General features: G+C 40.9%; 1 protein-coding gene across 1 annotated transcript in view; it reads left to right on the top strand.

Annotated features, from left to right (window-relative positions):
• Positions 1–12,831, top strand: part of GABBR2 (gamma-aminobutyric acid type B receptor subunit 2) — a 491,071-nt gene that overhangs the window by 455,396 nt on the left and 22,844 nt on the right. The window contains exon 15 of the mRNA XM_075084470.1: positions 7,222–7,446. Within this exon, the coding sequence (XP_074940571.1) occupies positions 7,222–7,446 (225 nt within the window). The remainder of the gene's footprint in view (positions 1–7,221; positions 7,447–12,831) is intronic.

Here is a 12,831-nt window from a genome sequence, read left to right on the forward strand (position 1 = left end):
CACTCAGCCTTGGAAGTTTTCAAGGCCAAACTGGGTAAAGCTGTGAGCAGCTGAGACTGCTTTTTCAGCAGGAGATTGCACTAGATGATTTCCTCAAGTTCCTCCCAACTAGCTTAAGATACTACATTAAAAAAAAAAATTGCCTATTCTTAATTAATTTCTCTATCAAATTAATAAATTTCCTGTATAGAAATATTGTATAGTTTCCAGGCTATGTTAAAATTCATAATTATTTCCTGAAAATACCTTTGATTTTTAACTCATTTATTTGCATTATTTCCTAATTCCCTTCATGACCGAAAAAAGTACTCAGAAGAAGGGACTGATGCCTTCTTTGCCTACTTTGCACGATTCCAGCTCATATTTATGGTGGCTTTAGCACCAACCCATCTGTCCCATCTTACACTCATTAGAGAGGAAGATAGTTAAGATTTTTTGTGGGGGAAAATAGTTTATAGTGGTACCAGATATTTGTTATATCTTTAATAAAACATTGACAGTGTTTTAGCATCCAAAATATAAGTTACCATATGGTTTTGTAGGATAAATTTTTCCCTACTATGACCATAAGGAAACTTCAAATTCATTCTTGAAATATTGCAGAAATTGCAGTATTCCCTTACATATCTTGGCATCATTTTTTATATAGCAGAAATAGATATAAATTGTAGCACGTACTTGTTTTTATCAGAGGTGTTTGATTGTTTTACAGTGCTGGGATTGTCTGTGGTAATCTTATGCCAGAGACAATATAAAGCTATTCCAAATGGATATTTGCTCATAATCAATTGTGCATTTGTTTCAACTTAGTTACTATATTGTGTTTCATGACTAAGCCGAAGTTACGTGGAAGAAAGTCAAATACAGTCTGCATAGGCAAAAGGGAAAAGATTTTTATTAACCTGCTGATTTGGGAGGCTGGAGTATAAAATGGAAATTTTTTTCTGGATGCATGTTAGTGTCCATTTCTTTGTGCAGCTGTTTTTCCATCTTGCTCTGGGCAGGTCCCTACTAAAAGCCCTGCAGCGTAAAGGACTTTGCCAAGACCTTTACAAAGAAAGCCCTCTGCTGAATAGCTGAATATCGTATCTTGCAATTAAAAAAATATTTAGCTATTATCCTAATGCTCAATAGAAATATTAAGCTTCCCTTTAGTACTATCAAGAGCAGCTGTGTGAAAATGAACTAAATATGCAGCTGACTCATACCTGATCAGGGGAGTGAGTGACGGTTTAACATCAAATTGTACTGACTGTGAAGGTAGGAGACCTACAAGGGTATATTTTGTCTTTCCGTTAGCTAACCTTACTTGGTATGCTGGTGATTAAAAAAAAAAAAAAAATCGCTTTTCCCTGCATCTTCCTGAAAACTGCTCAGTATGTTTTACTGCCCAATTCTGCAGTGAAAACTTGAAAATCAAAATGCTTATTTTTTAGCTTTGAAAATTCTCTTTGAAAAAAAAATCTGTAGCCATTTCACTGAAATAAAAATGTGCCTTTGTCAGTGATGATCTGGATTTAATGAATGAACAAGAGTAGGGATACGAGGCAGCTCCAGTTTCACAGTTACTTTAGACTGAGAGGTTTTTAAGGCCAGAGTCCAGAACTGCCTTTGTTTTAAGGGGTGGCAGGAGGGAAAATCTGCCAGTAATCTGGCTAGGAAAAAAAACAAAACAAACTCAAAAACCCCCAAAACCCCAAACCAAAACAAAGCAGAAATCCCCAGATGTAAGCTCTTTGAAGTAAAGGTTTGCTTCTGTTCTTTCATGCAGCACAGCAGGGCTGTGATCCACAGGTGAGCTCAGTAAGTGCTACTACAATACAGTAATTAGCTGCAAAGCTGCAGCCTGGTCCAATACATAACCTTTCCAAAACTATACCCTCTCTAGTTATGGGCAAGCATGACTTCTGGTAAGATTGAATACTTTTCCTCTGGTATTTCTCTGCTCTTGTCTGATATCCTCAGTATAATTCTCTTTCTTTATCTCTCTTTCTTAACACTGCTCATAACCCATGTATAAGCAGACATGACTTTGAAATGATACATATAGACAAAATGGTTTGAGGGCAGTACAGGGCAAGAGGGAATAAAGGAGGATAAATAATTTCCTGTCTGTAATCTGCCAGTCTATGCAGTCCAATAGCAAATTAGACAGTTGATTGTGTGAATACACGTTGTGGATCAGTAGGTAATCGTTACTGTGTTTAGCAGTAATTCTGGTGAACAAGACTCAAAATGAACTAGTTAGTAGAGTCTTGAAAGACAGAATTAAATGTTTTCCAAAACTTCAGCTATAAACACTTTTATTATATTCCCGTCTATCACAATTTAGTCAGTACAAGATTTTTAAAAATTAAAGTTTGCCTGTTAAACTCTGTAAACACAAATATTGTATTCTCCATAGTCCTGTTATCCCTTTAAGACTCTAATACAGATTTCTCTTAGTGACCAGAATTCTGTCTTTAGTCACAGTGGTATAATCCCATTGCCTTCAGATACTCTTTTCCCCAAATTTATACAATGGTTGTCTTACAGCCTTTTTAGGTGCACTGAAAACACAGTCTAAACCCACCATATCAACTGCTACAAAGTTAATACGCTAAATCAGTGTAGTGTCAAATGGAAGCTGCCTACCCTCAAACAAAAGGCGAAACAAACCAATCTTGCCTGTACAGCCCATACCTTCGGGGAAAACCCAAAACAGCATTTTATGACACTTTCTACATCAACAAGATGTGTATTTAGTAGACCAAAATGGGAAAATACTTTAAGTTCATGACTAATGGCGTAGGAAGCCTTCCTAGTTGCATTCTCGGTGTGTGTTTGGTTGAGATCCTCAAAGGGACTTAAATTAGACCATTAGACTTGACTATTGTGCTCCTTAACTTTTAGATAACTGCTTTCTATAGGAGAATGTGTAGCCCTGAGTTACTCAAACTCCTTCTGTGATGCACAGGATCCATCAAGGGCCTCAAGATGGGAATTGTAACTGCCAGCAAGGAGCTGCCTAAGCGAGCTGGTATAAAACAGTGGGGACAGGTGTGTCCTACCCCTCTCAAATCTAGCACATCAACATTGGTAAGAGCTGCCTGTCTCCATCCCAGTGTGTTCATGCACGCCTTCTCTAAAGACTGTTTAATCATGATTTTCAGCAGATATCAGAACTAACATCCCACACAAGTGCCCAAGTAATTAAGACAGTCAGTCTCTCATTACATAAAAGCTGACAGCTCTGAAAGAAGTTTGAGAGCTCCTTCTGAAGACAGCCTCTAGTCTGGGGCTAGGGAGCACATCTCAGGCAAAAGCTGGAACTGTGCCATGTTATCCAAACATGAGGATATGCAATGGTCATGACCAGCATCGTTGTCTTGAATGAAGATGGCTGATGCTGTATTTTGTGTGGAGCCCAAGCCGTTAGACATGCTCTGAGAAGCCTTTACCGGCTTGAGCACTCCAGGAGCAATAGGAGGAGAGACAGCTGCGTTGCAAATCCCAGCAGGCCTTAAATATCAAATATCCCTTAAATTGCACAGCAGTCTCAAGACTTAGGTGCCCCCAAGCATAATAAGAAGCATGAGTTACATAGCTGGGGAAGATTAATGTTTAGAGTTCAGGTACCAGAAGCAGAGAGCAGCTGAATTGGGGTATAGAGATTCCGTGTTTTTAACTGGAACTCATATGTTTAATATTCAAAACTTGTCAAGGAACCATGGAAATCTGGACCTTTCACTAGCAACATCTGCATCCCATTCCTCAACCAAGCCATTTTAGGGATTTTTCAGGATTTTTGCAGTCATGAAAGTGAATCTTGCATTTCTACAGATTGGCTAAGCCTCAGGAAAGGGGAACATGAGAAGGGCAGATGGAGAGAAAGCAAAGAGTCATGTTCCCTCAGGAAGGCTCTGTCTCCGAGGAGCAATCTTATCAACCCTACGGAGCCCTGCAGACAGCTGTAGCAGGCAAACAAGGAGCACCTCTGCGATCACCACTGTCCTGGCAGCAGGCTGCAGAAAACTCTCAGCTTTTATCCGTGTTTGAGTTTCAAAGATGAGCTGTGACTTTTAGAAAAGGAGAGCTCTCTTCCTGAGGCAAGCATTTGATCCACAATGCCAATAAAAATGAAAAACAATGCTCTCAAATTTATAGTGCATCATTCTGAGGAAACTCACTTGCTGCAAGACCCTCTCCCTTTCTTTAGTTATCATATAAATAAATATCTTCCTTTCATCTGGAAGATACTTAACTGTTTTCCATGCTGTTCTCAATTATAAATGAGAATGGGTCAAACCATAACCCCCCCAACACTGTTCAAATGATCTTTTTCCATTATAACTGATATTTCAGATCACTTTATAACTGCCTCAGCTATAAATTCATGCCCATTATTTGTAATAAGTGCTGGCCTCATTTAAGTATGTTGGCTGTATTCCCAGAATAATGATTTTGGAAGGGAATGTGTTCATACTGGGAGAAGTGGGGTAAAATAAGGGATACCTACAACCCTAAAAAAAAAAAATCTCATTAATAATCAGTTGTTGCAGGAGAAGATAGAAATCTTCTCCATAGTTAATCAGGGTCTCACCCCTTTAAAAACATGATATAGACACACACACACTTAAGGATTTCTTCTACCCCTCAAAACAGCTCAGCCCAGACCAGCCTGTTTGTCATTTCAGGGGCCAGCAAAGTGTAAATCTGCAGCACAGCTGAGCTGCACAGCAGCAAGAGTGAAGGGAATGTGGGACAGGCAACCGCTGAGAAAGTGGAGTGTCTGGGAGGAGTATGTTTGCATCCTGAATAAAGGTATCGTCAGCGTATGTCCCCAGTGCAGCCAGGTCAATACAGTGGATGATTTGCTTCTGCAGAACCTGTAAAGGAGTCTGTACGTTCCCTGCTCCATCTCTGCACAGTGCCAGACCCAATGGCAGAGGAGTGCTGCCTGCATCCTTCCTTATTGGAAGCATCATCTTTGTTACCTGAGGGGCTCTAGAAAACGTATTAGGGGATAAGCTGTTTCTCTGACACAAAGCTACCCAGCTCAATAAACAACTTACCACCTCAGCTGCCCTACCTGAATGGCTCTGAGACCCTTTCCTCTCCAGGTAGCTGTCTATATTTACCTCAACTCCTCAAGAGCAGCCCCGCCCCATGCTCCTCCTGCCGCAGCCACTACTTTTCTTCCTGCACTTAGGCTGCTGGGCAGGGCAGGGGAAGAAGCAAGGGACTGGGATGAGGTGTGGGCTCTAGTCCTTCAAGAGGAAATGGGTAAAACAGAAGAGGTAGGTCTGTAACAAGGAGGCAAGGGAGTGCCCTGGAGAGGACCATTTCCTCCAGGAGTGTGTGGAGAGGGCAGGGTGGGAACGGTGCTGAGGAAGACTTGGGTAAGGATTGCAAGGGCAACTGCTTCTGCTGTTGCTGGGAAGGGCCACCCCTGTCTACAAATCTTGACTCAGATTGCGGCAGTGATGGCAGCATTGGAAAGTGGTTGAGCACATCTAGCCTGGCACATTCCATGGCTGAGAGTTGATGCCTGATCCACCAAAGCCTTCCAGCCAGGTCTGCTCATGAACATGTGGCACAGTAACATATGTGCTGTAGGCAAGACAATGAAATAAGCTAGCAGACAAGCTCAGCAATGGGAGGGCAGGACTGGCAGTTCAACAGTAAGTCCTGGAATCAAGTGCCTGGGTGAGTAGGTAGGTGGCTGCAGCCTGCTAGTTTCTGTAGGAGTGCAAAGCAGCTGAGTCACAAATGGTTGGGTTTGTTGCCATTGTTAGTTGAGGTAAAAACCAAGCAAATAATCAAGGAAATTTGCAGTTATTAATGTCCAGTTGTTACTACAGTTGAAATCATGTAATGGCAAAACTGACTTTGTACAGCAATCATGAATCTGTCAGTTCCTAACTTTCCCGTGCTTGACTGGCAGCTACACAGTGTTCTCCTAGCCAGGTTATTTGCCTTTGGAATTTTTAACGTTTTTGTCCCTTAGGAAAAACGTGGAAGGTAAATTTTTACTAAGCATCTGCAATTTACACCCAAATGGCATCATCATAGACCTCTAATTTCCTGGATTACTACATCTGTTTCAGTTGGATAAAAGAGACAATTATCTCCATGGTGTGGCAGTGGACAAATGTGATGGTCTGGGAGGAAGGGTACCAAGGTCAATAGGAGTGCACCTTTTCTCTTTCTCCTTCTTGTCAGTCCCTGCGGTGTGATCAGAAAAAAGCTAGAAAACACAGAAACCATATCTTGGGTCTTAGTGATGGCTTATCTCTCTGTCCTTGCCTTCCCTTCAATACCATCTGCCATTCTTCCCAGGGCACCATACACTCTCACCGGGCTTTAACTAGACCGTAGGCTGGGTTACCTATTTACAAAGGCTTGAGTTCATTTATGGTTTCATTGCGTTGCCAGACTTTCTCTGAGGAATGGAAGAGGAAGAAAATAATGGTTTGCAGCAGTTCATGTTGTAGAAAAATCTAATTAAATTTCAAGGGATGAAGACAGCTTCCTTACACTAAAGACTTTCCCCTGCTGAATTGCAAAAGCATATTGCAAATAACAAAGGGGCTAAAACTTAAAAATACACCAAATAAAAAAGCAAACAAAAAATTGCCACAAGAATAGTTTATCCCAGAAATCATTAGACAACTACAATTGAAAGGCCATTACAAACTCCCACTATAATAAAAGACATTATAATTGCAGTCTGAACAACTAGGGTGACACTTTCTACTTTGTATATTTGTCTCCCATGGGACACATCTTGGCACTGCCATTTATTAATGTAGGTGATAATCATACAATGAATGACTGGATTGATAAAAGTATATTAAGAAGGGCTGCTAAAAATAGCTAAAAGAACAATGCACATTATATCCTTACTGGAATCCTTGAAAGCAAACAGGAAGGACTGTCTTCAAAAACTACTAAAAGTGTAAAAGGAAGATAGCCATAGGATTTAAAGAAATATGTTTCCATCACAACAAATTCCAAGTTTCACATTTTTCTTGTGAGAACAGGATTCTGTCCTAGTGAGCAAGAAATATCACAAAGGTAATTAGATGTTGGGTAAAAGGTAGGTGTGTATCTCTGTATTGTAATATCACCTATATTTGTCAAGTTAGAAAACATACCAGCTTTAAATTAATGCTTTTTCTGGATGCCAGCCAATTCCTCTTATAATTATAATCTTTTTTCATTTTTTTACTATTTCAGTTATTTGGGTGTTTCCTAGCCTGGGAGACACGAAATGTCAGCATCCCTGCTTTGAATGATAGCAAGTACATTGGAATGAGTGTGTACAACGTGGGGATAATGTGCATTATTGGTGCTGCTGTTTCATTTCTTACTCGGGACCAACCCAATGTGCAGTTCTGCATTGTTGCTTTAGTCATAATATTCTGCAGCACCATTACGCTCTGCCTTGTGTTTGTACCTAAGGTAGGTGAATTTGTTTAGCATGGGTCTGGATTTTTTTCCTTCTGTTTTGTAATTGTGATTTAATATGTAAAAGTTCATTGCCTTTTCAAGTACAGGGGATGCCTGTGAATTCTAAACCAAGCCCATCTACAATCTCATGTCTCTGGATCCTGACAGGAAGAACAAAGCTTCATGAGATTTTGGAGAAAGTGTGACATGCAAAGTTACAGGAGTGTGAATGCATGAGTTTCTAATGCCTATGTCTTTACTGAATATGTGACTGGGATAACAACAGTTGTTTTCTGTAATTTCAATGGAATAGTCTCCATTTCCACCTTTTAGGAACTTTTTGGAAAGGGTGGTAAGTGGGGATTCAGGAGGGAGAGGTCCAGTTGTCTACTCTGCCACTTATCTTATGCACCCAAAGCAAGACAATCAGGATCTCTGCTTATATACCTACAAAACAGTAAGACATTTTTAGTTCACTGGCATGCTGTAAGGTCAGCTATGTTGAAACCTCTAAGGTATTCAAGTACGGTGGTCAATAGGCCTTATCAGTCCTTCAGAGGAAAACTGTGTATACACTGCAGATGCTGACATTAAAGATATATTTGTTAATGGGTATATTAATGGACTAAAAGTGAGGCACAGACTGGGAGGCATATGCTTTCATTTCTTTTTGCTCTTTTGTGCTCTGAGGATGTGTTTGTTTCACATTGTTGGAAGAACTGAGAAGACACTGACCCACAGGGGGCTGGAACTTGATCATTTCACTCACAGAGTTAAGCATTAGACATGAGTATGGCAGATCCTGAATGAAGGAAAAAACTTGTTTCTACATAAGCTTACTTTAGCAAACCTCAAGTTCTGGAGAATGTATTTGATATTTTGAAGTAAAATGTATAATTATATTCATTTTAAGTGACTTACATAAACCTAGCTTATCACCCCAAATCAGATGCATATGCAGTTGGATGTCTGAAACATTGGCAAGGCAAGAGTCAAGGTGCAGGTCCTTTCACCTCTGGAACCTGTTTTCAGGTTTTTCAAATGAGTAGTGATAAAAAAGTTTGTGACTCTTTACTGGTCCATGTTCAATCAATGTATTGAGCAAATTATAGTGAGTAGGTTCTGGTGCTAAGTGGCATCCCTGGTGATGGTTCTAACAGGGGGACCAAGAACTATATATGAAAAAAGAAACAAGCTAATAAATTTATCTCAAAATGTACCCTCTGAAAGAAATTAGAGGCACAGACTAGCAATAGAAGCTGACTTCTGATCTGCAAAAAAGCGAAGTAATTCTTTCTCCAGGACCGACTAACCAGGATGTTTTTACAAGTTCTGCAATTCAATTCTCAAATATTAAGAGGCTGTACAGGCATATGTAGTCATATTTTTATTCTGGATCTTAGGAAAGAATCACAACTTCATTCTAGTTAAGGGAATATTCACAACCACAGCAATGGAAAGTACTTTGAAATACTGCAAAATTTAAGTGTGTAAGCTGTACAAAAATGCAGATTAAAACTCTGGTGCCAAAAATACCTCCACAGAATGTCAGAACTCTCTTCAAAGAGAAAATAATATTAATGCTGTGACGTGCTCTTCTGCCCCTTTGCCTTTATGCTCCTTTGCCCGTCCTTCTTTGCTGCTGCCACAGGCTCTTAAATGACTTTTCTGATTCCTTTTTTAACCCCTTCATCTGCTCTTCTTTTAAGCCCCAGTTACCCTGCCCTCATTTTTCCTCTCAGTCCTTTCTACTCAAAATACAAACATGAACCGTAGCTTTCTAGCATGAAGTACTTCATCTCATTCCATGTATTGTCAGGTTTCCAATTGCTTATCTATTTTGCATTAAAAATGATCATTGGATAAGGTACAAAAAAACAGGTTGAAGCAGAAGCTGGAATGCAGCACTTCCAATGCCCATGCGAGTGCTTTCACAGCTGGAGAGCTCTTCTTGCACCCATACATTTTGCCATACACTTTTTCCCGCCACACTGTGCCACAGTTACGGCAAGATGGCTGGCAAGCACTCTTTCCTGCAACCTGCTCCAGCACAGGTTTCACAATAGCCTGTCTGGACCCCACAGAAGACTAGATCTGACACCACACTGTTTGTACATCTATGTAAGATGTCTGTGTGAGATGGGCACCAAATCTCTTCCCTTAACAACTGTGTAGTCAATTAGTACAATTTTGGTGACATAGGAAGATCGCTGGTGAAAGGCCAAAGCCTGTGGCTTATCAAGCACAGGAGATGATCCTGAAGACTTGGAGGATCACACTTTTTCATTTATTAGATTGTGGCCAGACAGACACAAGCAGTAATGTGGTTTTTGGCCTGGTGAGTACTTCTCTGCTATACAGAGTAAAACACATTCTTTTTAACTAATCTTCAGCAATCTCCTGGGCCAACAGTGCTGGAATTCAGTTTTGTCCCACAGCCCTTTTATGCATCTCAGTAGGCAACTATTCAACATTGTAGACAAACGAGGGAAAAAAACACAATTTTTTTTCCCCTTACTTCATGTCAGTTCTACTAATCTTATTTGCTTATAACAAAGCAATTAATATACTTCTCCAGTTAAATGTCCACCTTATCCACTGCCATTTTGTTCAGCATCAAGTGCCTCAGAAAAGCATGAGGAAAATCGCATAGTAGAGTAAGATAGACCTTCTTGTTATCTGATAAAAAAATGTCCAAACATTTTAAAAACTATTATAGAATTCTGGGGTCAAGAATATCTTGTAGAAGTGATCTGCAAATTTTAAACATATATATAATGTATATTTTTCCTGTTAGAAGTTAACTGCTATGTCTAATTATCTTTTCAATGACCAATAGGTCTATATTATTTTTTCAGCACACTCGTTACTTCTTTAGAACGATCCTAATATGTCTTGTCCCTTCATGATGTAATTTTCCCATGTTTATCAAACTTCTGTGTCCTTCTGTTTTTTCTGCTCCATCCCTTTTGAGACAGAACACTATGTTCGCTTCTAGTCACCCACTGAGCACATACGATTGTTGGCTGTAATGCCATTAACACATTAATTCTGATCCAGTTTCCTGTAGAGCAGCAAGGCAAAATCAGTTCTAGGGCGCTAGAACTAGAACATTGGTTTTCTGTGTTGGTAGCATGTTTTGTCATTTGGCACCAACTCTTTGTAGACGTTCAACGTTGACTGTAGAAATTGAAACTGTACAGGTGTGAGGCATCAAGACACAAGTTCCACTGCCTTATTGCCAAAAAAAGGAAAAAAAATCATCTAACCTCATCCCTTGTACAATGTGAACTACCAACATTGCCCACGGACTTTTCCATCTAATACATGCCATGTGAATGGGTTCATTAGAGCATATGTCCTTGCGGCAAAACATCCAGTCTTTAGCTATAAACTCCCAGATGAAGATGAGTCAATTGATGGATGGCTATACTTTTATTTTATATTCAGTTTGAACTTAGACCACATCAAATTGCAGAGATTTTATCTTGTAACACTTTTGCCTGCTAATTTAAGAAGCCTTGTAATTACCATTCTTCACCTTTAACTTCATTTTAATGTAGTTTTTGGTCTGGGAGTTAGACACACAAGTCATTACAACTAGCCTAATTAGGATCAAAGAAATGGGGGAGAGGAAAGGCAGGAGGCTCTAGGAAGACTCACCTACAGCATGTTACTCAAGGCCTTGAGCAGTTGGGTCTTGATTATCTGCAGGGATGAATTCTCCCCAACATCTCCGAGCAGCTATACCAGCGTTTGACCATGCTCAGAGTAGAAAAAGGTTTTTTTCTGATGTTTAAATTAAAATTCCTGTTCTTCAGTTTGTGCCTCCCTTCCTCTCATTTGGTACCACTGAGAAGAGTCTGGCTCCATCCTCTTTACTCTCTCCTATCACATACTTATACACATGAATAATGTCCTCCCATTCTTTTCCATCTCAAGGCTTAATAATCATCACCATCTGCTTGTATAATAAAGGCTCCAATCCTTTTCACCATCTTTGTGGCCCTTCACTGGGCTTTCTTCAGTAATCTTGTACTGGGAAGCCCAAACCTAGACACAACACTCCAGGTGTGCTCTCACTAGGGCTGAGCAGAAAGAAAGGACCACCTTCATTGGCCCAGGGCACTGCTGGCTCGTGTTCCACTTGGTGTCCACCACAATCCCCAATGCCTGTACTGAAAAGCTGCTCTCCATCCAAACACACCTCAGCCTGTTTGGGTGGGTGCTTGGGGTTTCTTTCTACCCAAGGGCAGGACTTGGTATTTCCCTTTGCTCTGCTTCAGGAGATTCCTGTTGGCCCAGATCTCTAGTCTCTTGACATCCCACTGAACAGCAGTGCAATCATCTGGTGTATCAGCCCCTCCTCCTCTTTGAGGATCATCTGTAAATTTGCTGAGGGCGCGCTCCGTCCCACCATCCAGGTGACTAGTAAAAATGTTTAACAGTATTGGTCCTAGCATGAACCCCTGAGGTACAGCACTAGTGACTGGCTTCCACAATCCTCTGAGTATGGGAGTTAAGCCAGTTTTCAGTCCACCTGTCCAGCCACTTAATTAGTCACTGCTTGACCAGTTTGACTGTGAGGAAGTTATGGGAGACAGTGTTGAAATCTTTAAGTCAAGAAAAATATCTCTCTCCCCTCGTCTACCAGCCCAGATATCTCACTGAAGAAAGCTGCCAGGTTGGTCAGGTAGTATTTCCCCTTCATAAATCAATGATGAGTGCTTCTAATCACCTTCTTGCTCTTACTATGTTTGGAAGTGGTTCCCAGGAGGATTTGCTGGAGCACCTTCCATGGACTGAGGTGAAGGTGACGACGCAGTATTTCCCAGATCCTCCTCCTCAACCCTCTTTAACATAGCTGTGACATTTTCTTCCTCCCAGCCCTCAGGAACCCCTCCCAGTCAACATCACCTTCCAAAGGTAATTGAAAGTGGCCTCGCAATGACATCAGGCAGCTCCCTCAGACCTCAGGGACACACCTCATCAGGTTGCGTGAACTTGTGCTCAGTTGCTCTGGGACTCTTAGGGGTCCAGGATTTCTGAAGGCAAATTTTACCAGTAAAGGTTAAGGTGAAGAAGACACTGAGTGCCTCAGCCTTCTCCACCTCCTTTATCACCTGAGAAAGGAAATTTATTGTCTTCAAGCATCATCCTGATCCGCAGACTTGGTCTGTAAATACATGCCAGGGACGAAGGGCTTCAGTGTCTGATCAGTCAGATCTCTCGCTGTCAGAAGTTAGGTCCTCATTTCATGCCACAGCAGCTGCAGAACAGTTTCACGGTCTGAAGAGCAAGAGGAACCGATTCCAAAATGGGGCTTTAGCACAAAATCTGGCTGTTCTGTGCTTACAAAATGATTGCCCCTTCTCTCTTTTCAGGCAACTCAACACC

Source organism: Phalacrocorax aristotelis, chromosome 2 (genome assembly GCF_949628215.1).
Source record: "Phalacrocorax aristotelis chromosome 2, bGulAri2.1, whole genome shotgun sequence".
In the NCBI taxonomy this organism is placed as follows: domain Eukaryota; kingdom Metazoa; phylum Chordata; class Aves; order Suliformes; family Phalacrocoracidae; genus Phalacrocorax; species Phalacrocorax aristotelis.